General features: G+C 42.6%; 1 protein-coding gene across 4 annotated transcripts in view; it reads left to right on the forward strand.

Moving 5' to 3' along the window:
* The window catches only part of SGK1 (serum/glucocorticoid regulated kinase 1), a 110911-nt gene extending 84362 nt beyond the window's left edge, over positions 1-26549 (forward strand). Inside the window, exons 1-12 of one of the 4 annotated variants that reach the window (XM_060029934.1) lie at positions 17916-18057; positions 20904-20979; positions 21717-21792; positions 22208-22312; positions 22415-22498; positions 22599-22730; positions 23000-23112; positions 23455-23578; positions 24013-24108; positions 24604-24759; positions 24864-24953; positions 25337-26549. In XM_060029934.1, coding sequence (XP_059885917.1) covers positions 18024-18057; positions 20904-20979; positions 21717-21792; positions 22208-22312; positions 22415-22498; positions 22599-22730; positions 23000-23112; positions 23455-23578; positions 24013-24108; positions 24604-24759; positions 24864-24953; positions 25337-25504 — 1254 coding nt within the window. In that variant the 5' untranslated portion in view covers positions 17916-18023 and the 3' untranslated portion in view covers positions 25505-26549. Of the gene's footprint in view, positions 1-17915; positions 18058-19457; positions 19835-20656; positions 20775-20903; positions 20980-21716; positions 21793-22207; positions 22313-22414; positions 22499-22598; positions 22731-22999; positions 23113-23454; positions 23579-24012; positions 24109-24603; positions 24760-24863; positions 24954-25336 lie in introns of those variants that run through there. The other 3 variants (XM_060029932.2, XM_060029933.1, XM_060029931.1) reach the window with 3 other exon arrangements.
* The last annotated feature ends 895 nt before the right edge of the window (positions 26550-27444 follow it).

Here is a 27444-nt window from a genome sequence, read left to right on the forward strand (position 1 = left end):
TTTTGCCTGACTACCAGAGGATGGGGCTGGCGTGCTCAGTTGCCATATGCAGATATGGTAGTTGGAGAAACAAAAGTAATTTTTTAAAAGCTTTTTTTTAAAATATAATATGAAAGTAGCATATGTTCATCATAGGAAAGAAATGGAAAATTAACCACCCATAATCCTCCCACCCACACTTTTTTTCATTGGACTTGACTGTCTTGTGCATTCCCAGTATTTGTTCTGACAAAAGCAAACAGGCTGCAAAAGTTTAGGCTCTTTCCTATTATCTTTGTTTTTAGGCCTTAAAACCTGATTTGTTTGTTTTGGCCCACCTTTGTTTTTCAATTGCTAGTCCTTCCGTAGCCTGTAACATCCTCTTAAATGAGAATTTCAAGGTAGGATGAGTTTCCTCACACTTTCAGAATGTGTGTTTTTCCAGGTACTATTATTGGCAACACAGATAATGGTATTTACTTAGAGGAAGTCAGATAATGAAGCAGTTAAACAATAAGGTTTCTTTTGCAAGGGCCATGGTTTTAACTGGGCACCTGTTTTGCCTGGTAGGAAAATGTACCTCCCTGATGTTCTCCCTGGGCTCTTACTTGAAGTCACCTTTGAACAAAATGCAATTCTACCCTTGGGATGTTCAAAATGTCTAGATTTCTTTCAAGCAAAAATTAAAGAGGAAGATTCATTATTGTGCAAATTTTTTCCAGAAAGAAAACTAAATTTTCCCTTATATTTTCAGGATTATCATTATTTCTTTATATTTATTTATTTATTTATTTATTTTGCAGTACGCGGGCCTCTCACTGCTGTGGCCTCTCCCGTTGCGGAGCACAGGCTCCGGACACACAGGCTCAGCGGCCATGGCTCACGGTCCCAGCTGCTCCGCGGCATGTGGGATCTTCCCGGACCGGGGCACGAACCCGTATCCCCTGCATCGGCAGGCAGACTCTCAACCACTGCGCCACCAGGGAAGCCCTATATTTTTTAATGATTCATCACATTTTAAAATTCAGCCCAAATTTCTGGAGATGTAGAAATCAATATCAAGAGGTATATTCATATTTATATGAGAGCAGTAATTTTTGTACCAAATGTAGAAATGAAAAGATGCATAGTTTGAAAACATATGGACTACAGAAATATTTCAGTGTTTCAGAGAATACATAAAATTCGATCATTGCGTTAATATAAGGAGAGGGAGGACTTCATTCCATAGATCTTTCAAAGTGGAGAAAATATAACTTCTAGATTTTTATTCTTAAAAAGCAAAACACTCTCATATTTAATATCCAGAAAACTGTTGCTTCATTCCTCAAGATATGGAATTATCTAACCCCCTCACCCTGCCAACAAAAAGAAATGTGAGAAAAGTTAAACACAATCTGCTTCCACAGAAACTTTCCATCTGATACTTGTTGGCCAGTGTAGACTCTGCCTCTTGCTATTAGAGATAAACCATTTGGTAAAAATCTGTGGATACAAGAAGATCTCTTAAGTAGACTGACCTCATTACTCAGGTCTTAACTAAAAAAGGTAGCTATCTCAGTAATGAAAGCCACCTTACCCACAGTGAGAAATTCCAAATATCACATAATGCCACCCATGGGATCAGAGATGGAGGTAGGCTTTGGAGAAAACGGGGGCATGCTCCTGGCTGCTTCTGATATCCCCTACTTCTGCCGCTCAAAGCTTTCCAAATCAAACTTGGTATTTATTCCCTTCATCTTAGATCAGGAAGCCACAATCATCCTCAGTTTTCTGAACCGCATCTCTCTCAGCCAACTGGACTCACATCAGTGCTGACCAGCAGACCATCTGGCCATGCTTCCCAGTGAGCCACGCATGGAGCAGCAGGAAACTGCTCAACACTTTACTTTCTGCTGTGATTAGTGCTGTGAGCTCTTGAGTAAGGCCGCCTGAGTTTGCCACCAAGTTCAATGCTTATTACCTGTGTGACTTTGCAGGAATGATTTCACCTTTCTGTGCTTCCATTTCTTTCACGTGCAAAAATGGAATATTATAATAGATTACAGTTTTGTGGGGGCTAAAGGAGATAATTCAGGTAAAGGTACTTAGAACTCTGTCTAGCATATAGTTAGTGGTCAATTTATGACAGCTCTTTTTACTTGGAGAAAGAATTATGTCATTTATACAAACCTGAACACTCATCCCCCCGCCATATATAAGGTCTACAATCTATGGGTTGAAAGAAGAATACATTTTATTTTGTCATTACTCTTACTATTTCATACTTTTCTGAACCCATAACTTGTTTTTTTGTTTCGTTTTGTTTTTTTCTTCTCTCTGAACCAAGAAGTTCATCATTCACTGTCTTCTGTTATCTGGGTCCCCATACACAGCACTGATAAGCTTCCTGAAAGTAAACATATGGCTGGACATAAAACCCTCACACTGGAAAGAACCTTAGACATCGCCTATTCATTTAGATAAAATATTGCATTCTTAAGCTTGGTCCATAAAGCAGAAACGCACTTAGTTTTGCATGACTTTAACCATTTACAATGGCTTAGAGGGTTCCCAGTTCAAGGACGGGTTGTTTATTCCAGCGAGTAGCAAAATGTCATTTCAAAACTTTCCTGTTTAAAGTTAGAGTCACGCGCATCTAGCATTTAAGTTTGATAGCAAAACATTATCAATTCCAATCCTCATGATGGTCCTGCTGCCTGTTGTGTGAATGTGTAAACGTGTGACTATAGACTCCTCCAGCTCAGCGCAGAGAAGCCCCCTCTCTCTCCCTCGCATTGTGTCAGGTAAGTTTTACAGTTGGAGCAAAGTCTGTTTCTCCCTTTGTTAAACTCACAACTTTCTCTTCCTCTTGATTATGACCAAAATTACTCGTTATTTCTGCTGTTTGACTCAAAGCTAAACTAGCAGCTTTTTCACAATTTTATTTTTCTGATTCCCCAGCATTCTTTTTTTTTTTTTGGCCTCACTGATTGGCATTCGGGATCTTATTTCCCCGACCAGGGCTCAAACCCATGTCCCCTGCATTAGCAGGCGAATTCTTAACCACTGCACCACCAGGGAAACCCCATAAGTTTGTTTTTTATGTCTGTGGGTCTATTTCTAGAAGTTCATTTGTATCATTTGAAAAAAGGGTTTTAGATCGTTGCCTTAATATCAGAAATATTTTATCTGGTCAAATATAAACGCAGTCTACAAAATTTGAAGAAAAATTATTTACAACTTTAAAATTGTATGTAATAAGGAGAATGGGCCAATGACATGAAAATGGGCTTTCCCTGGGATGAAATGGCCCACAGAGAGGGGTGGATGCAGGATAGAGAGTGACGGATTAGGAAGGGAGGGGTGGGATGGATGGGTTGGAGCCTAGCGACAGGGAGGTTTGTGTGAATCCAGGATGCCCAGAGTTGAGAATAGAATTAAAATTTAGGCAGCAGTGAATCACCAGGAGATGAATAGAGGAGGTGCGTTTTAGAAACCTTTCCCAATCACACGGTGTACCATCCTCTGGGTTTCCCATGCATGTTTTAGCTCTTGGAAGATTCCCCTGAACCTGGAGATTTGGGACCCATGGAATGGGTTTGCATTTGCTCACCCAACCTCACCAATCCTCTCAGCCCCAAGAGTGTCCAGCCTTAGGTCTCATCCAGCTGTGGGTCTAGATGTGGTCAATCCAGGTTGCATCACAGCCCCTGAACAAATTTTGTAAGAATTTCTCTCTCTTTCACTGCCTTTGTTTTTTTTGTAATTTATTTTTATAATGGGGTTTAGCTGATTTTCAATGCTGTGTTTATGCCACTTTACACCCACTTGATTCACTACACCCACTTGATTCACTACAGAGAGATCTCAATAAACACTTTTTAAGATTAAAAAAAAAAAAAAATTTAGGGCAGGGAGCCCCGAGCAAACTCACTGGTAAAGTGAGAGTTGATTGAAGTCAATTGATTCTAGGATTCTTTCTTACTCTGAAACTCCTTTATTCTATGAAGGTGTAAATTGACAACAAAAAGAAAATGCAAAAGGATTTAGAAAAAAAAATGGTTTAGGGTGGGCTGGGGCCTTTGGAATAGACTTCAATGAACAGTGTATCTCTGACCTTTTTTCCTCAGAAGCACGTGGCAATCAGCTCTTTCCACTGATTAAAATTTTGGCACTTAGAGGAAAATTTTACATTTAATAGTTCAGCTGCACTGTTCTTATAGGTATTAAATTACATAACACACTTGAGTTTTCAAATTGTTCACCCATACCTAATCTCATCTGATCTTTCCTATCAAGCCCTGAGGGATTAACTAAATGGGTGTTAACCCTGAGGACACTTAAAGGAAGTTAAGTGCTTTGCCCAGAGCTAAATATTTAGTCATAAATTCTAAGACACAGAGCTGAAAAGTCACATCTCCTGGAAACTCTTCTGGTTCTCTTTCTACAGCTTCAAAAAGGTAACAGGGGAGCTTAGTAATGAAGTAGCTTGAATGTGGACACAAGTATTTGGGGAAATAGCAGTAAGTGAAGGAGGAGATTCCAACTGACTTGTGATCTTGCCATTGGGTGAGGCAGTTGGGAAGAGGAGGAAATTAAGGTAGATACAAGGTTTGTTTTACAGAAATTAGATATAGTGTATCTCTTTCTGCCCTGCACTCTGCTAGGTTCTATGGACAAGGAAGCAACAGTTTTCTCCCTGGAAAGCTTAGGTAAACAAACTGGACAGACACAGGTGAACTTTGAATAAAGTAGTCTAAATACAAGTTAAAATCATGATTGCTGCCTACAGATATGTGAACGATTGGTTTTTAAAACAGATAGAGAGGAAGATTATTTTAATCGTTAAAAGCAAAGCTTTTGGTATCAGAAAAACCTACACTTTCATTCTGTTGGGTTTTTTAATTTTTTTTTATTGAAGTATAGTTGATTTACAATATGTAACTTACAATATGTAAGTTTCAGTTATATAGCACAGCCATTCAGTTTTATATATATACATTCTTTTTCAGATTCTTTTCCCGTATAGATTATTACATAATATTGAGTATAGTTCCTTCTGCTATACAGTAGGTCATTGTGCATTCTGTTTTTGCCATTACTAGCTATGTGGCATCACACAACCAACGTTTACCTCTTTAAGCCTCAGATCTTAAGAATGTATAAGGGTATTGTAACAGCTTTTCATAGAGTCATTATGAGGGTTAATTGAGAAATTGCATAAAAAGCACTAAAACACAGTGTCTGCCACTTAGTATAATCATTCAGTGTTGGCTATTACAATAGATGCCCTAAACTGTGGAAGTTACAAAGAGGAACATGTTCATTTCTGCTTAGCGGTATGTCCTTAGCATCACTGAAGTGCCTGGCTTTAGAACATGCAGGAGAACCATTCCTTATAAAACGTTCATGAGGATATTTGAACACAGTCTAAGAAAGAACTTTACTGATTGATGCTGGTTGACAATGGTAGAGATAGCCCTGGAAGTAGAGGTGAGTCCAGTGAGAAATTAAAGTGATAGCTCAATAAATATTTATCAGGAATACTGTAGGGATGTTCACAGTCCCTAAGATCCTTTTAACATCAATAGAATCTGTTCACAATAATATGAACAGCATGAAATGAGGCTGTCAGTGCTGTTCAAATAAAAACTCCAACTTTCATATATATACAATAGTTTCAAACTTTAAAACAAAGAGAAAAGGAGCTGTTAGTGTGCTGGCTGTGAACTCTCCTGTCCTTTGCACACATGACACAAAAATACAGTAGAACTAAAGTGAGTGGTGGTTGGGTTATTTTTGGAAATGGCAATGGGTCTACAATGGTCCAAACACATGCCCTCACCCAGTCTCGTTGTGAGATAAATGATCAGAAAGCAGGCTGTGAAAATCAGAAAGAATTGCTCTGTGAGGAAAAATAATTGGCTCTTATAGGAAAGACAATGTTAGATCCAGCAGCACCATGTTCTGACAAGACTACTTGTGTTAGAAACTTTTACTATTATTCCTGGAAGTACTTTAGCTATGGCTGGTGTATTTGTTCCTCTCTGACATCTTTATGTAAATGTACTTTCTAGTATTTTTTAAATATTAATATTTTAATAATATTAAAATGGTATACAATGTGTATTATATATAATGTATATATATACACAATGTGTGTAATATTAGGTCTAACCCTCTATACTGTTTTAAGAAAAGAGATGGAAAAGGAATAGCAGTCTTGTCTTGGGGGAATTTTACAAAGTCCCTGTCAACCTTACAGAAACTGATGATCTTAAATAATGACAGTCCTAAGAAAAGAATATGGAAAGTGGAAAGAGACAGAAAGAAGGATGCAGAGAAGAGTGGCAAGTGGGGCTTAGACAGAAACTATGTACTCCTTTCTACTCTTTGGTTATTTGTTCCTATTATTAAAGGAAAAGTCAGAAGGCAATGGGCCATCAGTGATGCTTATGAGAGCAGATTGTAGATATAAAAGTACAGTATTTACAAGGTGGTAAAGAGAAAAAAGAAAATGCTTTTTCTTTTAAAAGGTAAACTCAAGACTTGCTAAACTGGATTTACATTTGTACATTAAAAGAGATATAAACAACATGATTTGAAGAATGAATTTCAGATAGGTCTCTCATGATGATCTATGTTTGTATTCTAAGGTTTTAGATTTTTAAGTAATAGTTTGTGAATTGTGAAATAGAATCATTGTAGATACTAACGATAGTAATAGTCTTATTTCTTTGGAATATTCATTTGCTCTAAATGAGGATAGGATACAAGGCAATTTTAAACAGAGTTTTATAAACAAATAACATTATAGTAACTTCTCTAAGTGACCATATTTATTTAGTGTAGAAAGGGAGGTATTATTCATGATTCCTATCTTTTGTTCACATCTGTTTAGTTTCTTCTCTGTAATTTTCTTGTGGTCTTAAAAAAAGCTTATTTTTATTCTTTTAGCTGTCACTTATATTTTTTGTGAAATGGTGATTATGAAACAAAATAGAAAAATAAATAACAGAAGTAGTTAATATATCTGAAACTTCTGACCAAACCATCAGTTTGTGTGTGTGTGTGTGTGTGTGTGTGTATGTGTGTGTGTGACAACTAATCTTGTTAAAAGGATTCTATAATCCCATCTCAGAAACAAATAGTACTATCAAAAACGACTGATGGGATGACCATATGCTTTTAGAAAATTAGGCTCTAATGGCTAATCATAGAAGTTCTGATCAAGGAAATAATAATAAAAACAAAAATAAATTTACTCTTATTAACTAGTCTAGAATAAACATCTCTCACTGAAATGTGTCATCTGAGCAAAAGATCGAAACTTTTAATTTTCATCTTAGGGTTTTAAGCTGAGATATAAAAATAAGTAGGAGAGGGCTTCCCTGGTGGCGCAGTGGTTGAGAGTCCACCTGCCGATGCAGGGGACACGGGTTCGTGCCTCCATCCGCGAAGATCCCACATGCCGCGGAGCGGCTGGGCCCGTGAGCCATGGCCGCTGAGCCTGCGCGTCTGGAGCCTGTGCTCCACAACGGGAGAGGCCACAACAGTGAGAGGCCCGCATATCGAAAAAAAAAAAAAAAAATACAAGTCAGGGCTTTTTTAGGCATCAGAAGTCCTAAGGTGTCATATCCTGATATCTGGCGTATTTGGCTACTTCCTATTGTTGCCAAGTTATGGTGCCACTGTGTGAAATATGAAATGTGCTTTAGGTGACCCTCTGAATTTCACACAAAAATTGTCTAGTGTCAAGACAATGCCTTCCGTACTTTTACACAATATTTTCAAATATATTAAGTGGATATCAGATAGTGTAGTTAGCGCTTCACAGTAATCTTTCTTTGAAGTTTGGCTTGGTAAACTGATGGCAGTGCCTAACTTTCATTGGGTTACTAAGAATAGGTTGCAAATTATCAGCTAAAAAGAGAGTGGGAGGACTAGAAAACGACAGAACCCAAATATTAAAGCCAGCCAGGAATGTCCTAAAAATAAAGAAACATACCCAAATCTACCAAGCACTAAGAAAAAAGCAAATGAAGATGTAGAATCCTCAGGAAATAAAAATGCAAGTGCTTAGTATCAAGTCTGCGGGTTCTTGCATTTTCCTATCTCTGTGTGAGATGAAGCTGTGTGTCATACCCTCATGTGATGGATGACACCACAGAGTTACTGATATAATCACTGAGTTCTCTGATATGATCACAGAAGTGGACAGCTGCAATATGATACCCCCTTTCTGGGACATAGCTGGAGGCCAGTAGTGAAGGAAAATCCGCTCTGTGTGCAGAACTTAAGAGGAGTGCACCTGGTTGCTCATTTTGCTTGGAAGGAGGCATGGGATTATAATAATAATAATATCTATAATAATAAAATTAATATATATAATTAAATAATAATATTTATTTATTTATATAATAATATATAAAATAAAATAAATGTATATAATAATAATTCATGGGCAAGAAGAACCGTAGACCTCCTGCAAGGACTTTGCACCCTCTTCTAGGGAGAGTATTAGTAGGTTTTTGGTTGTAAGCAGGATAGTTGTATCATTTTAGGTGGAAGTATGACCTTGTCATTGTCCTTTTATGGAGATTAAGTGAGATTTAAGGAGATGCATATGGGTCCAAATTGACAAGGACTGGTCTTGTGATAGTTAATTTTATGTATCAATTTGACTGGGCCATGGTTTCCAGATATGTGGTCGAACACTTCTAGATGTTTCTGTGAGAGTATTTCTTGTGTGAGATTAACATTTAAATCAGCGGGCTTTGAGTAAATCAGATTGTCATCCAGAATGCTGGTGGGTCTCACCCAATCAGCTGAAAGCCTTAATAAAACAAAAACTGACACACACACACACCACCCCACCATCCCCACCCCCCGCCCCCCCGCCCCCGCAAGCAAGGAGGAATTCTGCAGCCAGCAGAGAGCCTTCGGGCTTGAACTGCTATTCCCTGAGTCTTCAGCCTGCTGACCCACCCTGCAGAGCTGCAGATTTTGGATTTGACAGCCTCCATAATCTTGTGAGCTAATTACTGAAAATCAACCTCCCTCTCTCCCTCTCTCTCTCTCTGCCCATATACTATTGGTTCTCTTTCTCTGGAGAACTAATACATTTGTGCTTGCATATAACCACAGAGGTATGACAATGCAATTTACCCACCGACTTGGTACTAAGCATCTGCACCACTTGCGCATGGCCAGTGGCTCTAGACGCTTCTGACAACATGGTGGTCATTCTGCTATGGCTTTAAAACTCCTTTGTCCAGGGTGGCACTGCACACTAGGGGCCCTTTTATCAAGACCTCATCATTGCGTAGAGAAGGATATTTTACAAAGATATAGTGTAGAAGGGTTTCGGACTAAATGTTCATTCAGGTTTTCTGGCAATATGAAAGTTATGGAAAAACTTTATGATTACAAGATAGAAAGAAAGGATTCTGTGAGGTGGCTGTGTTATCTTCCACGTTCTCAGGCTGGAAGTGAGGTTCTGGAGCTGCTGGAGAAAGTTGATTGAGTGACAAAAGTCAAACAGGTTATGACGGCATTCTTTTCTATACACCAAATTCATGCGGTATCATTAATGAAGAGGATTTTCCCTCCCTTTATTCCTACATATCTGCAGAGACAGTGTGACATTTTGCTACCATCATCTACTTTTAGAGATTATGCAGGGCAATCATAGAAGGCCAAGAAGAGACCCTGAGAGCACCAGGCTGCCTCTCTGACCGGCCTATGCTTGTTAACACTTTCTTTAAAGAACAGTTCTTAGTCAACTGTCAAGGCTCACGAACATGATCAGTACAGCCCCTAAAAATACTGGGGAGGCTCATAACAGGAACAGAGCAGAAGGCTTTTAGATGAAAACAGAAGTAAAGTATCATGAAACTTAATGGGACTCTCATTTGTAAATTCTATCTTTATAGACAGCAAAGAATTTTGGGGCAAAGGAGAATTTGAGGGGCAATGTAAGGAAAGTAAAAGGAGGATACATTTTTCTGACTCGTTGGAAGATTCCTCTGTGGTCCTTGGAACAAGAGGCTAAATGGACATTTTCCCAGCCTGGGCAGATGAAAACCTAGATGGCTACCCTCCCGATGGTTTGATTCTCTGGACTTGACGAACTATCCATTGAATGTTGTCTGTAGAAAAGGGCATCTACTTTAGTTCTCTCAAAAAATGGTTATTCAATATGCTTGTTTAATGATCCCATTGGACCCAAAGCCTCGATTTCAAAATCTTCATGTACCTCATGTATAAAATCTAGTCCCTCAATTTTCTGAAGCAACTGAGTAGCATAATATAATATGTAATATGATAGTTAAGCCTGAGTGGGGTGTTGTTTGGTTTGATTTTGTCTTGCGTTTTACAGTGAGGTGTCAAGTGACTGCTAGGGAAACATACCCTTGATTATTTGGTGAAGGGAAAAAAAAACTAAATTTGGTTGAGAACAAATCTTATGCCCAACAATATATAAGGGGCACATTATTAAACCATTTCATGTATTAAGCATTTTCTACGGATCAGGTACTCTTTGGGGCACCAGGGATACTCTGGAGAACAAGATAGGTACTACTATCGGGCTTCCCCAGTGGCGCAGTGGTTGAGAGTCCGCCTGCCAATGCAGGGGACACGGGTTCGTGCCCCGGTCCAGGAAGATCCCACATGCCGCGGAGCGGCTGGGCCCGTGAGCCATGGCCGCTGAGCCTGCGCGTCCGGAGCCTGTGCTCCGCAACGGGAGAGGCCACAACAGTGAGAGGCCCGCGTACCGCAAAAAAAAAAAAAAAAAAGGAAAAATAGGTACTATCCCTGGCTCACAGAGACTACTTATTAGTTGGGGGAGACAAACAGCAAACACTCAGAAAGTCAGCTAATAAAACTAATATGCAAGTAACGGAAACAGAATAAGTGACACTGTGTAAGTGATGTTTGATTGGAGACTGTTAGGCAGGAGAGAAACCTGAATTGTTTGTGTTATCTGGTCTTCAGGGAACTCAAGGTCCAGGGAGTCACCGGAGATTTAGAATAGTAGCACAAAGTCCCTGACAATGGAGGGAGGGGAGAGGCATGCAAAGCATTAGCTGAATTAGGAAGTCACATGAGGGGCTTCTGGGCATTCAGAAGTTCCTTTTTAGATTTATCTTTTCCCAGATATCACAGAACTGTAGAATCAATATTAGAGCTGCAAGAGAACTTCTAGCACATTCACTTGAGAAATGAATAATCTAAAGGGTTCAACATGCCCAAGTCTGTATTTTAATGGCATTAAGGCATAGCAGGGCCTTAGGAAAAGTAGAAATATCTGTAAGCTTACTTTTGCTTTTGGGAAAGCGCTGTTCAATTTAACAAAATAAATTCAGACTTTGCCCTCCCTGAGTTTAGCAACGCTGTCCGTCTTGGGCATCCTTGTTAGACCCAGGACTTAGCACGGTGTCCGGCACAAAAAAGGTGCTCTGTGGAGGCCTGAAGGATTAAAAACAGCAGGCCACCATCAGTTGGTGCTTGTACCTCTTTCTGTAACTCAAGGATAAGCTAAACGACCTAGAACAAGCATCCTCTGTGCTGCTGGCTTTCTCTGACCTGCTTTCAATGATTCTACCCTCTCAACAGGCCCATATTTACATTCTATTATTTTCCATCCACCTTGAACAATTAAAAACTCCTCTGGTTTAGCTTTTGCCTTACTTTCTGCTTTTTCACCTTAAATTTAACTTTTACTTCAAACATGTGGTAAACAAGCACTTATTCTGTTATCGTGGCATTTAGGTCTTTACTGCCTGTTCTGGAACATTGTGTGGAGACCAAGAGAGGAGGGGGGAATTCGAAAAAACGAAGAGGATCACCTTTTCAGGCCTTTAAAGGAATTCCCATCCAACTAGTCTGACCTTGACCCAGCAGATTAAGTGGCCCACACTGTTTCTGCTCTTTAAACACAGCACATAACCGGTATTATTTTGATTTGTTGGAGCCCTTTGCATTACATGATGTGTTCTGTTTGTGGCTGTGGTATGTGTGGAGTGGGGTAAGGAACATAGACACATTATATTTTCTTTTTTCTTCTTTTTTTTTTTTTAAGATATGTCATATTTTCTATGTGAGATTCCAACTTGAGTCAGCACTTTAAATTCTTAATTTCAATTACTTTTCTTTGCAATTTACATTAAGTATTAGTATCCCCATTATACGGATTAAGAGATAAAGATGTAGAGAATACCTTGTCTAAGTTCTCACAGGTAATGAGCCTCGGTTGTAGCTGACTTAAGTGTACTGCAAAGATCTCTATCCTCAGCACATTACTGTCACTGCTGAGCTTGTCGTGGGAGGTGACAAACATTTTTTTAAAAGTTGCTTTACATAAAAATGATGCCATTCAACCTTTTGCCAGCCACCCGTGCCTCCTGGTTTTCCCACTACGAGTTACTATGACATTTATCTTAATTCGTTGCTGCAATTTGTAGGCAGGCTTTACAGGAAACAGCCCATAAGGGTGGCCTGAGCTTCTGTTGCTTCTTGCTAAATTAATTATAGGGTTAGAAATGGAGTCGACTGGAGAGAGATTTACTTACCCTGAGCAAATGAAAGCTTTCGGGTTTCACTTTTGTTTGGCAAAAGATGTCCATCGGAAATCCAGGCTCCTTATTTACTATCGGCACTTTGTAAATACAGTTGGGGTGAAAGAGAGCCCTTTATATTGCTTTCATGTCTGTTACAACTTTAATATGTGTGTCCCAAGAAGAACTCGGCCTGCAAAGAAATTCCAAGCCCTGTGCTGCCTGAACTCTGAGCTGGGCTGTGAGGCACATAGGGAAAGTAGGTGTGTATGAGGGTTCATCCTGGACAGAGAAAAGGGAGTAAAGCCAAAAGCCCTCTGACTTGATCCTTGCGACAACATCTGACATTTTATCATTACAAATTCATTTTTTTAATCAACCAAGGCCTTTTAAAATGCAAATGCCTAGCAATAAATGCCCAATAATAAAGCTATGTCAACAATATATAAGGATTTCAGTAAGGACTGATAAAGTTAACCCCTGTGACCCCACCCTGTTCCCTCATCAGCCAATCAGAGAATTGTGCACCATCTCCTACCCTGCGACACACACCCCCCACCTGGCTTTTAAAAATGCTTTGCTGAAACCCTGCCAGGAGTTCAAGGCTTTTCAGGGCATGAGCCACCTCGTCTCCTTGCATGACCTTGCAATAAACCTTTCTCTGCTCAAAAAAAAAAAAACCCAAAGTAATAATAATAATAAAATATAAAGCTTTCAGTAAAGCCATAGTCCTCTTGAATTTAGAAAGTCACAGATAATACTGAATTTTGATTTCAAAAATTGTCCAATTTATTCCTGAATTATTTTTCATAATCATACAGAAAATACCTTGGAGGTCTTTTTCCAGGTCAATCCTGAGAGCCAAATACAAAGCTATCGAATATGTGCTATTCCTTACCCTTCATACTGTATTCTAATTGACAGTCATTTTTTATTTTTATTTCTTGTTCATTGGATTATGCTACGTCAGACATTGACAGCATTATAAAGATGGGGATACAGTGAGTTTTCAACCCAACATAGACCCGTTGGTTTGTTCTAGATTCCCATTCCTCCCATGTCAAGAGCTGCCACTGGCCTCCCTTCTTTAATTTATTCCCTGATTAAAATTAAAAATTTACTACAAAGCCATGTCCGCATCCTACCACCAACTTCCCTGTGGCCTAACTTTCCAGAAGGGATGGGCATAGAACATGGTGTTATCACTTCTGACAGATTGCTAATCCCTATGCTGGGTTATAACTATGCTTGTCTAAACTTTTATCTTCCAACTACATAAATTTCCCCATTCCAACTTCCAACATTTCTTTATGTGTTTGTGTGTGTAAATTTGTTCATTTTCAATGAGGTAGGGGTAGTGTAAAAAAAAATGCAAATATCCTTTGAAGGAATGATAGCTGAGTGATCGATCACATTTGGTTTGAATTAACTTTTCAAAGCACATTGGAATGTTCTCCTTCTTAAAAGGGATTTTCCTTGGTGGTTTTTAAGATCTCTTCACAATAGGGCTCCGTCTACCTTTGTAGGTAGTTCCCCACCTGCCTCTCACCAGGTGAGATCATGTTTACCACTGTATCTCCTGCATCTAGCGCAATGTCTGATGCATAGTTCTAGAAGAATCTGTGGATGAATGAATGAATGAGTTCCACCGGGCCTAGAGCGTATCAGACACAGAGGTGCCTATGCAGGCTAATAATCAGCAGTCCTTCAAACGGGTATGTTTTCTAAGACATTATTAATTCCATATTTATTGGGGTGGGGGGCAGTGAGAGAAAGAGAGGAGAGGCAGATTTGTGTCAGCTAAGATTTTTTTTTTTAATATTTATTTATTTATGTGTCTGTGTCGGGTCTTAGTTGTGGCATGCAGGATCTTTAGTTGCGGCATGCTAACTTCTTAGTTGAGGCATGTGGGATCTAGTTCCCTGACCAGGGATCAAACCTAGGCCTCCTGCATTGGGAGCGCAGAGTCTTAGCCACCGGACCACCAGGGAAGTCCCTAAGATCTTTTTTATTTCACTTGAAAGTGCTGTTATCCACTTCAGCAGTAGCAGCAGGAGAGCCATGTACATTTGCTTGTGTGTAAGGTCTGAGTACGGACCATATTTCCAAATTATGCCAGAGATACTACATAGCACCTTAAAATTTGGTGCCCATACTATTCCCTCTGCCCAGAATGACTTTCCCTTTTGTGTACCTAGCTGGCCTTTCCAGGATCAGGCCAAATATCCTTTGTTTGTGGAGACTTTCCTCAACAATTCCAAGTCTGGGGACTTTCCTGGTGGTGCAGTGGATAAGACTCCATGCTCCCAATGCAGGGGGCCCAGGTTTGATCCCTGGTCATGGAACCAGATCCCACACGCATGCCACAACTAAGGAGCCCGCCGGTCGCAACTAAGACCCAGGGCAACCAAATAAAAAAATAACTATTAAAACAAAAAAAAATTCCAAGTCTGCTGCCTCTCCCCAGTAGAAAATTCCCCTCTCTGTTGTTCTATGGCAGGTTGCTCAGACCTTTGTTTTAACACTCATCGTGTTGTATCATAATTTACGTGTGTGTCTCCCTACTTAGAATGAGTGCTTCTGTCAAGTCAGATAACGGGATTACTCATATCTGTGTCCTTTGATCTTAATATCTGTACTTACTTGATAAATGCTTGTTAAATACTTGCACGAATGAATAAATGGAAGGGAGGGGAGGGAGTGGGGCAGGAAGGAAGGAGGGAAGGAATGAAGGATGTATCAGTTCAATACCTCCTGTGATGATTAGCTGACAGCAGGGCTTTGAGGCAGTTAGCATTAGTGGGAAGGAGGATGGGAGGCAATATTTCAGAGTTTGGGGGACCAGAGAGTATGTCACTGCCATGGGTGGGAAGTGGGAGAGGCATAGGAGTCAACTTCAGTGACAAAGAAAGGTTAACTGAAGGAGATAAATCTGGTCCTATAAGTAAGTTTTGTTACCTCACAATTTTGCCTATCATCTGTCCAACTCAGAAGAAAAATAACAATAATTGCTTAATCCTTAATAATGAAAAAATGCTGTTAGAGAAGACAACATAAGGTCTGCCGAGTAGACGGCTACACGTAGATTATTTAACAAAACCCTATTCCAAGATTCTTATAGTGTATAGTCTTGCTTATTCAACATCACTGCCTTGGGAAAAAAATAAGCCCTGTGTAAATAAAGCATGTAGTTTTGTGGGTTTTAATAACTCAACACTATTATTCTAGATAATGCGTTCTCTTAGTTATCTGCTGTATCACATTCCTAATTCCTTTATGCATGTCGATTTTGACAATTATGAATAGGGAAGGTAATAGTCACTATAGAACCTGTGTTCTATAGATAGACATTTAACCACCATTGCTAGTTACTGATCTATAACAGTTATCCGGAATTAGCTCATTTATCATCATCATTTTGTATTTGATGAATACTGTAAAAAAAAAATGCACTTGGTGACAACCTTCAACAAAAACTGATCCATTTTGTTGCTCTCTAGAGTAATAATTATGTTTTCTGGCATTTCTATGTACTATCTTTGGAGATGCTCCAGGAAAAAGATTTCCGTACGCATTCACCAATAAAACAATAAGTATGGCAACCTAAATGGTGCAGCACAGGATTGTTATAGAATTTATGACAGTTTGAGCAATACAAAATAATCATATTGCCCTGTTATCAATGGAAGACATTTTATCTAAGGAATGAAGACTAACACAGCTGACACATTAAAGAAATAGCCCAAGAGGGGAACTTAATTATTTTGCATGTTTGTCAATTGCAGATGTATTAAAATGGGGGAAAAAAAACATGACATTTTTTTTATATCCCTAAGATTTATATGCATTCATATTTAGGCTTCTGAAAAGATAAATCATTTTAGAAATCGATGTTCATATTCTGAAACTTGCTTGTCAAACCCTGATCTCATTTTATATTGACATGAAAATATTTTAACAGTAAAAAAAAAAGTTAAGTCCTTATATTTTTCAAAATATTTCCTCTAATATGTTGAGAAGTACCAGGAATTTGTTTTCTGCGCCTTTAAATTAAATGGAAAGAATCATATCTTAGTAAAGCTTTCAGGTTGTACTATTTATAGTTCATCATTAAGGAAAAATTTTACTTAATCACTAAGTAGGAAAGCTAAAATAGTTTTCGTATTAAAATACACAGTGGAAACTGTTTTGTTCCAGTGCAAACATTACATCTTGGTGAATAATTCCCATTTGAAAAGCTAAAATAATTTTCGTATTAAAATACACATACATTGGAAACTGTTTTGTTTCAGTGCAAACATTACATCTTGATGAATAATTCCCATTTGAGAGTTTGATTGCGTTTTCCCAGTATGAGGAATAAATGAGACGATTGGCTTGGGGGAGCGGGGAACTAATTAGCGTATCTCATATCAAGCCGTCTATCTATTTTCTTTGCCCTCACAAGGTATTGCGGAGGCATTATCTGGAACTGATTAAACCCCAGGAGAGAAGTGGGGGAAATCATACATTCGGGAGTAGTTCTCCCGGAGAACGCGAGCGCCCTCTAGCTCGTATTTACAAGCAGATACTGGTGACGTAGCTCGGGCCACTTCGCCACCAGGGTGTAGGAGGGAAGGGGCCGGATTTCTCCCGGTAGGAGCACTCTCTGAACCAAAGAAAGAGGCTGGCGACAGGAAGGAAGAACAGATCAAGCGTTTGAATAGCAGCCACAGGACAACCTAAAGCCTATGAAGAGTTAGGCGCGCGTCGCACACAGTTCCCCCGCGTACCTCCCCCGACCCCATACACCCGCCGCCGTGTGTCACCTTCCTGTTCGGAAGTCTTAGTAGGTTGCTGGGACAGAACAGGGGGCCCCTGCTCCACCCATCAGGTATCCGGTTGGAAGAAAAGCCAGTCTCAACAACTTGATTCTCTCCGTTAAATGATAAGTTTAGCAGACCATCCGTCTCCAACGGCTGCACATTAGTGTAGGGGGAGGAGGGAGCACAGCAGACGATACTTTTCTGTTCCAACCACAAATCATACGGTTGTGCCTCTTCTCTGTTCCACTTAGAGCCCTCTAACTTAAATTCCACGTTCCTCCTGGAATGCGAGCAGAGCCTCTTTGAGAAAATGAACTCTGTGCATGTGTTTTGAATTTTTTCTGGACTGATTTGTGATGATAATCAGTCAAGTTACATTTCTTGTGTGTCTTGCTGGGGGTGTAATAAACCCAGGGCACTGATGACTGTAATTTTCTGGACGATGTTGCAACGAAGGGAATAAATGGCCCAGTGTTGAACTTTGCAGCTTGCTCCCTTCCTGTATGTAAATTGCCTTTTATATAAAGTGGGGTTCATAACAGAGCTGGGACAGCCGCCTCTGACTCGTGCTCCCTTATCATCTCAACTTCCAGTCCTATCAGGCACATAGCAGGGAGGCTACTCCAGCCATAACTAAGCTCTACCTCCAGCCTCCAGAAAGGAATCCCCAACCTTCATATCCTAGACAACCTGAAGAATGAAAGAGGAAGCTATAAAATCCCCTTTGAAAGGTTTGTCTGCTTTTATTAAGGTAATTTGGATGAAATGGGTAAAACAAAGATGCTTCAGAGGATTTGGGGTTACTTGGCATGGGGGGGCACAGGAGGTGAGTCGCTGGAGGTTTCTTAATCTCATGTTTAAAAAACAAACAGGCAGAAATCCTGGTGCAGTTTGGTGTTTCTGGTCATTCTTCAAAAATTTTGCTTTCTCAAAAGGGGAAGGAACCGGGTGGGAGCGGGGCTGGCCTAGACTAGTTGAAGTGGAGCGTGGGATATGGGGGTACTGGCAATAACAAAGTCATGTTATATGAAGAATCCGTGAAAGAGGAAGCAGAAGTGGGCCAGTTGCTGTGACTTGGAGTTTCCTAAACCTTGCTTTGGGTTGGAGTGTCAGTTTCGGGGAATAGTAAGTGCTTTTTAATGAGTGGGTGCTGAGCAGAATTTCCCAGCCAGCCTCCAGCAGAGAGGATGTGTGTTCTCTTCTGCCAGTTTGAGGCTGCTGCAAAGCAGTGGAGGCTACAGATCACGTTAAGACAAATAAGGTGGTTGGTTTGCAAAACAAATTCCTGCCCAGCACCAAAGAAAAACCGCTTCACATGTATTCTTGGTTTGACAGTTAGTAGTTCGGAGTGTGTCAGATCCAGTAGGCAACCTTAAATGGCAGGGCCGTTGGCAGCAAGGGGTCATGGCAGGGCAGGCACCGCAGACATCCCTGACAAGCGCCAGGTACCCGGCCCTGCAAACTTAGTAACTTGCAGCCCTCTCCCCGCTCCTGGCCCAGTCGTTGTGCTCGTGGCTTCCCCGCCGGCGCTGGCGCAAGTCCTCCCACCGGCGGTCAGACTGCAGCTCCCAGGCATCTCCCAGCGGCGGGGTTACTGGAAGGCACCGCACCGCTGCTCTGCAGAGCTTCCCTCCTTCCCTCCCTTACTTTCTGGAGCGGAGGAGGCTCCCGGCTAATCTTTCAGGAGTTAACGAGTCACAAGTTATCTGGGACTTGAGGGAAAGATCGAGGTGGTAAACCTGTAAGAAGACTGCGGGGTCAACCCTGAATTAAACCGGAGGAGGGGTAGGGAAGACGAGCACAAACTAAGAGATTTGAAGACAATGGGATGCAACCTTGCGGAGTTTTCAGGTCGGGGAGCGGGCGAGGGAACCTCGGGAGTCGACGATGGCCTGGGATGCCGACTCCGCACCGCCCCAGGGTCACGCCAGGTCTGTCCCCTAACTTGCCACCTCCTCACGTGTTTTTGGCAAGGCGGGGATTAAAAAGGCAAGGGGGAAAATTACATGCGGAAAGGACTGAATGTTCCCAAAGATTACTTTAGGGGGAAAAAAAAGTGAAATGCAGATTTTTTTTTCCTTTAGTGCTGAGACGAATTTTATTTCCGCCCCCTCCCCTCCACATTCCTGACCTCTCTCCCTCCCCCTTCCCTCTTTCTTTCCTTCCTTCCTCCTCTTCCAAGTTCTGGGATTTTTCAGCCTTGCTTGGCTTGGGCCAAAAGCACAAAAAAGGCGTTTTCGGAAGCGGCTCGGCCGTGCACAAGGGCCATTTGTTTGTTTTGGGACTCGGGGCAGGAAATCTTGCCCGGCCTGAGTCACGGCGGCTCCTTCAAGGAAACGTCAGTGTTCTCTGGTCGCCCTCGCCCGCTGCGCGCCCGGCCGCCGCTGCCCATGGGGGAGATGCAGGGCGCGCTGGCCAGGGCCCGGCTCGAGTCCCTGCTCCGGCCCCGGCACAAAAAGAGGGCCGAGGCGCAGAAACGGAGCGAGTCCTTCTTGCTGACCGGACTGGGTAAGCGCCGCTGCCGGCACGCGGGGGATTTGTCTCACCAACTCCTCCACTAGTTGCTCGCATTGGGCGAGAGGGGCTGGGTATTTGGGGTAGTACCAAGGATGGAGAGATGGGGAAGGGGTAGGAGGGCGGCGGGAACCCGGGGACGCGCCGGGCGCTCTGGCCCCAAGCTGGGGCCGGAGATAAGGGCGTGCGGGGCCGCCCTCCCCGGGCGCTGCAGCCCTGCGCCCGACAGATAACCTCAGCTGGCGGTGCGCGGCCGGCCGGCGAGGGCTGCGGAGGCTGCCTTGCGGATTAGGGGAGAGTGTCAGGGTCGGCGCCGGGGCCGGGAGTGAATCCGAGCGGAGAGTTTGAGAAGCCAGAGCGGGCACAGAGCCACCCCGATCGCCTCGCACCGGGCAGAAAGCGCTCTGATTTCCTGATGTGCCGCGACTCTGATTTCCTCGCAGGGCGGAATAAATGAGAAAGGTGGAAAATTACCCCGGCCGCTCCCTCCCTCCCCACCCCCTCCGCCGGCGGTTTCCCCCTCTCCGGCCCGGGAGCCGAGCGAGGCCGACAACTGCCCTGCGCCGGGCCCTGCCCGGGCGGTCCCCGCGCCCCCCGCGTCCCCCGCCCCCGCTCCGGGCTGGCCCCTCTCGCCGGGGGCGGAACCGCCTGCCGCCGGCCGCTTTGCCGCCGGGCAAGTCGCGGGGCAGCCGGGGGCGGGGTCGCGACGGGGCCGGGCAGCGCCGCCTCCTCCATGTCTTGTGGGTCCCGCCCTCGCGGCGGCACAAGGCATATAAAACCGGCGGCGCGGCCGGAGCGCAGTGTTGGCTGAGCCGGTCTCTCGGGCCTGACAAGTCCTCGTGCTCTCTCTCTGTGGTGATGACGGTGAAAACCGAGGCTGCTAGGGACACCCTCACTTACTCCAGGATGAGGGGCATGGTAGCAATTCTCATCGGTGAGTGTAGGAATACGACTGGACTTCCAGGTTACGCCAAGTGGAAAGTTTTGAAGGTCGCGGATCAGACTGGTGCGTGTGGCGTCGGATGTTACAAAGCCGTCTAAACGTTTCTCCTCTAATTCGCAGCTTTCATGAAACAGAGAAGGATGGGCCTGAACGACTTTATTCAGAAGATTGCCAATAACTCCTATGCATGCAAACAGTAAGTTTGGTGGGGCGACGTGGGGAAATAGAATTAAGTAGGGAAGTTTCCATTTACCAGCGGTAAAGACATCCTCATCAATATATTGATCAGGAAGCCGACGACTTACCGAGGGTGGGGATCCTTTTTCTCTTTAAGTTCTAATTATTTCAAACATTTAAAGCATTACAATTAATTTGCTGATTTGGCTTGTTCTGGAAATGCAAGGTAAAATTTTCTTTTTTATAAACGTATTTATTTTTGGCTGCGTTGGGTCTTCGTTGCTGTGCCCAGGCCTAGTTGTGGTGCGCGGGGGCTACTCTTTGTTGCGGTGCGTGGGCTTCTCATTGTGGCGGCTTCTCTTGTTGCGGAGCACAAGGGCTCTAGGCGCGCTGGCTTCAGTAGTTGTGGCGCGCGGGCTCAGTAGCTCCCGCGGCATAGTGGGATCTTCCCGGACCAGGGCTCGAACCCGTGTCCCCTGCGTTAGCCAGGGGGATTCTTAACCACTGCGCCACCAGGGAAGTCCCAATAAAATTTTCATATTTGCCTAATTCACCCCCTCTCTCCTTGAAGAACCACCCTCTGTGTTTAACTGGGTTTATCATTTTGGCTGTTATTTTCTCTCACTGAGTAATTGACTTGGGTGTTTTTAAATACTGAATCCCCCGGAAAGGTTGAGCCAGAAATTCACTATTGGTGTTGGTCTGCCCTCACGTGGCGAGTTAGGATGTTCAACGTTGCTCCTTTCTTCTCTGCAGCCCTGAAGTTCAGTCCATTTTGAAAATCTCCCAACCTCAGGAGCCTGAGCTCATGAATGCCAACCCTTCTCCTCCAGTAAGTGTTCTCTATTCGTGATGCATCCGTGGAGAATCTTGTAAATGAGTCAGTTAGTTTTCCTATGTTGATGAATTATAAAATAGCATTTGAATTAGCGTCAAGGCAGGAATGCCTCGTTGGTTCATGGCAAACAAGTGATGTAAGCACTTAAGTATGAGTCAGTGGAGTATTTTAAAAGACATATTTCATAAAAGTTTTCTGCTTAAGAACAACACGATTATATACAGTTTCCATACTCTCATTTGAAATATTTGCATGTATGGATGAAAAGGAGTTTGGAATGTGTTTATAGATGTCTGGGGACCTGCCCCTGTCATTTGCAGATGTACCACCTTTTTGCATTGCCTATACTTTATTAATCTCTATCTTCCTTTGAAGCAAGGATATTAAAAGAAAACCTTTTATTTTCCAGCCGAGTCCTTCTCAGCAAATTAACCTGGGCCCATCATCCAACCCTCATGCTAAACCATCTGACTTTCACTTCTTGAAAGTGATCGGGAAGGGCAGTTTTGGAAAGGTAATTTCACATCTGAAGCTCTCATTATTTATAGTCTTTCATATGCTCATTTTACATCTCCCTGGATGTGAACAGGAAAATGATCTTTAATTTCAATTTCAGGTTCTCCTGGCAAGACACAAAGCCGAAGAAGCATTCTATGCAGTCAAAGTTTTACAAAAGAAAGCGATCCTGAAAAAGAAGGAGGTATGAGATGGGCTTGGAGATAGACATTCAGTAGACATTACCTTGCCATCTTGGTGCCACGTTGAAATTTGCCACTAAATCTTGATTGTCCTTTTTCTAGGAAAAGCATATTATGTCGGAGCGGAATGTTCTCCTGAAGAACGTGAAACACCCTTTCCTGGTGGGCCTTCACTTCTCTTTCCAGACGGCTGACAAACTGTACTTTGTCCTAGACTACATTAACGGTGGAGAGGTGAGCAGAGAGGATGGGAGCTGACCCCTGGCTGTCCCATGCATAGCCTGCTTTGTTTTAATTTGAGAGGAAAGTTTTTAAAAGATAATTAGTGGGGGAAGAGTTACCAGATTTAGTATTTCCTTTAACCTGCCAGCGTTCAGATGGCTTATAAACTATTTAGGGCCACTTCCTGCAATTGTCCTCTTTAGCTATATATGTCAAGACAGAGCCAATGCATTGTCCGGGGTTTTTGGCAACCCAGGCTAACTCTGTTCTATCTCCTACAGTTGTTCTACCATCTCCAGAGGGAGCGATGCTTCCTGGAACCACGGGCTCGGTTCTATGCTGCTGAAATAGCCAGTGCCTTGGGTTACCTGCACTCTCTGAACATCGTTTATAGGTGAGCTGAAGGGCTCTTAAGACTCCCTTCCTTGTGTAAAGGAGACATAGCCCGGCCTTTGACAGGGCCTTAAAATAATCTGTTTAGGCACAACTTGGTCACCTAAAACCAGGTCCCCGGCATGTGACCCATCTGTTGACTCCCTGCCACGAGGGAACTAGCCAATGAGGATTGTGCCTCATCCAGAATAGATAAACAGAACAAGGACCCCCTTTTAGATTCACTAACACAACTACAGTGAATGCAAAGTGCTTCCGATAGCCCTAGTGGTGATCTTTACGGAGGATTGCTAATGCGGTGAAATTAACTTAATACGACTACTTTCCTTTTTTTTTTTTACAGAGACTTAAAGCCAGAGAATATTTTGCTGGATTCACAGGGACACATTGTCCTTACTGACTTTGGACTCTGCAAGGAGAACATTGAACACAATGGCACGACATCCACCTTCTGCGGCACACCCGAGGTAGGCGAACTCCTGGTCCACACCCCTCCAGAAAGGGATCACTGCAGTGACTCTTAACTACTGAAAGAACAAGCTGTTTTCGGAGATGATTTAGTCCAGTTCAGTGCAAGTAAAATACACTGGCTGTTGGAGGCATGAGAAATTCCAAGGCCTCACGGTGCTTTAATTAAAGTGAGCTGTTTGTAAGGTCCACACTATAAAAGGTTCTAAACCCCTAAGTAAGATATCTGAGGAGGGCCCAATAGCTTTCAAAACATCAGGACATGTAAGTGGCCAGTCAGCCTCAAAGCCAGCAGTTTTATCAGGAAGTAGTTTAAAGAAATATATCCTCCAAGTGGACCCAGGGTCTCTCAGCCCTTTCAAAGTGCATGCCTGGTCTTGGGATTGCGTCGTTTCAGGGGCTCTGAACTCTCTTTTCCTGGTCTGTCTTTCAGTATCTTGCACCTGAGGTACTTCATAAGCAGCCTTATGATAGGACCGTGGACTGGTGGTGTCTGGGGGCCGTCTTATATGAGATGCTCTATGGCCTGGTGAGTAGCCCATTGAAAATCGTGAAATATTGCCCTGGGTTGATACATTTCTCCCTAGAATGTAGTCTTAAAAATCTAGACTTAGTCTTAAAAATCCAGACTTATCTGGGCACACAAGCCCCATTGCAGACCTGATCATCACGTCTTGCCCTCTATCAGTATGCTTATCAAATGCTGATGAGAGAGGCATATTGGTTAAGCTATAGGTATTTTAGGGTAAACCGTTACCTAGTGGATTTTTTTCTTTTGTAAGTTCACATTTTACTAGGTGTGACCACACTTAACCTATGTGAGAGTGAAAAACATGGCTTATTAACATCTACCCCCCGATAAGGGTGGAAAATGTAGACACTTAAAAATCTAAGGCAAAGAAAACCTATCAGGCGATAAACTTCGTCCAAACCAGCTTCGTATATTACGTTTAAGTCTTTCTTGGTAATGGATGCTCTCCAAAACTTGCAGTTAAGTGGTAAGTAATCTTCCTGCTTCTTTCAGCCTCCATTTTATAGCCGAAACACAGCTGAGATGTACGACAACATTCTGAACAAACCCCTCCAGTTGAAGCCAAATATTACAAATTCTGCAAGACACGTCCTGGAGGGCCTCCTGCAGAAGGACAGGACAAAGAGGCTTGGTGCCAAGGATGACTTTGTGAGTCATTTTTTCCTTTCCTCCCGGGCTGCATGGGTAGAGCCCTAGACCTCGCCGCCCTTCTTGAATTTCACTCTTCTAAATTCGTGCTCCTTTCTCAACAGATGGAGATTAAGAATCACGTCTTCTTCTCCCTAATTAACTGGGATGATCTCATTAATAAGAAGATTACTCCCCCTTTTAACCCAAATGTGGTGAGTATCTCTCTCATGAGTGTGCACAGGCCCAGAGGGCCTTTCTTTAAGTCAGAGTTGCTGTTGGTAGTGGTGGAAGGGGAAGGGCCCTCAGGGAATAAATTGGCATTCGTAAGCCATTATTTTACCCACAGAAGAAAGTAGAACTTTTGTCCCAACAAAACTCACGTTATTTTTCCACACCTTTTATAAATTACGGTAGCAAAAGACGGAAAGTAAGCATGGTCCTCATAGTTGAAACTTTGTGTGGCCTTTGGGTTTTGTGCTTGAAATGGTTGCTGATGGTGGAAGTTGCCATATGGTGCCTGCATGAGAATTTCCCTTTCTTGTCTCCATTGTGAATTCTTGACATCGAGTACTGTTTTCTTCCCTTCCTGCATCAGAGTGGACCCAGCGACCTGCGGCACTTTGATCCCGAGTTTACTGAAGAGCCAGTCCCCAACTCCATCGGTCGGTCGCCCGACAGTATCCTCCTCACAGCCAGCGTCAAGGAAGCGGCCGAGGCCTTCCTGGGCTTTTCCTACGCACCTCCCGTGGACTCTTTCCTCTGAATGGTCTTAGGGTTGGTTGTGAAGGATTTTACGGGCGTTTTTGAAATGTTTTAGTTAGCCTTTTGGCAGAGCTGCCAGCTGACAGGACATCTTAAAAGAGAATTTGCACATCCCTGGAAGCTTGCACATCTTGGCAATCTTATTGCACACTGTTTGCTGGAAGCTTTTCGAAGAGCACATCCTCCTCAGTGAGCTTGTGAGGTTTTCCTTTATCCTTCCTTCCAATGTGGTGCTATCTCTGAAATGAGCAGTAGAGGGCCGCCCCAGGCAGATGCAGTGGTCTCATCCTTAGGAGGACGCTGTTCAGAGAAGGAGCTTCTGAAGGTCTGTCCGGGCCGTGATAACGCATCTTATGAAACGTGCCTTTTCTGATGAGATCGTGTTAGCTCCAAAGTTCTTCCTGTTGCCGAGTGTTTCCGTTCTGTTTTTCCTTGTGGACTTTCCTGTGTGATCAGCCGTATGAGTGTGGTATGCTTGCTCACAGAAGGACTCAGTTATAAGCATCAATGTGACACTTGCAGGACACTACAACGTGGGACATTGTTTGTTTCTTCCATATTTGGAAGATAAATTTATGTGTAGGCTGTTTTTTTTTGTAAGATATAGTTAATAACTAAAATTTATCGAAAATGGTCTTGCAATGACTTGTATCCAGATGCTTAAAGAAGCATTGCTGCTACAAATATTTCTATTTTTAGAAAAGGTTTTTATGGACCAATGCCCCAGTTGTCAGTCAGAGCCTGGTGTTTTCATTGTTTAAAATATCACCTGTAAAATGGGCATTATTTATGTTTTTGGGTTTTTTTGTTTCTTTTTTGCATTCCTGATAATTATATGTATTGTATAAAGAAAGTCTGTACATTGGGTTATAACACTAGTATATTTAAACTTACAGGCTTATTTGTAATGTAAACCACCATTTTAATGTACTGTAATTAACATGGTTATAATAATGTACAATTCTTTCCCCCCCTCCCTACCACACACCTTTTTTTGTGTGTGATAAACCAACTTTGGTTTGCAATAAAACCTTGAAAAATATTTGCAGAAATTGTGTCATGTGTGTTATTTTGTAAATTTCAGTTAAGGGGGCAATAGCAGATCTCTTTAAAATTTAAAACCGGGGAAATGGCTGCTGTAGTTTACAGCTCAGTGGCTTGATTTCCTCCAATAGCATCAGCTTCTGACTCTAAGAGAGAATAGGGTGGTCTTAAAGCCAATTATTTTTTTTTTTCTTTGGTGGGAGGCTGCATTGCATGACTTGCAGAATCTTAGTTCCCAGACCAGGGAGAACCCATGCCCCCTGCAGTGGAAGGACACAGAGTCCTAACCACTGGGCCACCAGGGGATTCTCTAAAGCCAATTTATGTCAGTCATTATCCATAAATCCATCCAAACAAGTCCTTGTCAATTTAACTCTCAAGGACAGCCATGAAGTAATGATCCCTATACTCTTGCCTGCCCTGTGAAGTTGGCTGTCTGTCTGACATTTGGCATTTGACATTTGAAGTAACAGGTAATTCTTTCAACAAATACTTGGTGCCTTCCCTGGTGCCAGGCTCTATTCTGAGTGCTGGGGATAAAGCAATGAGCAAAGCTGACAGATCTGCCCTTACACATCCTGGTGGGAAAGACAGACTTTCAATAACGCAGTTTGTCGAAATGGAAATCGGGATAACAGTCTGTAAGTGTATGAGAATGCCACTGAAGAGGGTGAGGGTGTTTGTCATACATGGCTATGTTCCCAAAATGCTGAGCCGGCAGGACTCCTGGTTCGTGAGAGTAACCAGAGCCGGAACAAGTCCAGTGTCAGCTCAGGGAAGGACCCTGGCAGGGGCATGTCCCTGGTTTGGACCAGAAGCCACTGAAGCTGGTGTGCACCCAGCACTGCATGGGCCCACCCGACTGATGTTCAGAGGCCTTCCCTAGAGCTCATCCCA

Source organism: Delphinus delphis, chromosome 14 (genome assembly GCF_949987515.2).
Source record: "Delphinus delphis chromosome 14, mDelDel1.2, whole genome shotgun sequence".
Taxonomy (NCBI): Eukaryota; Metazoa; Chordata; class Mammalia; order Artiodactyla; family Delphinidae; genus Delphinus; species Delphinus delphis.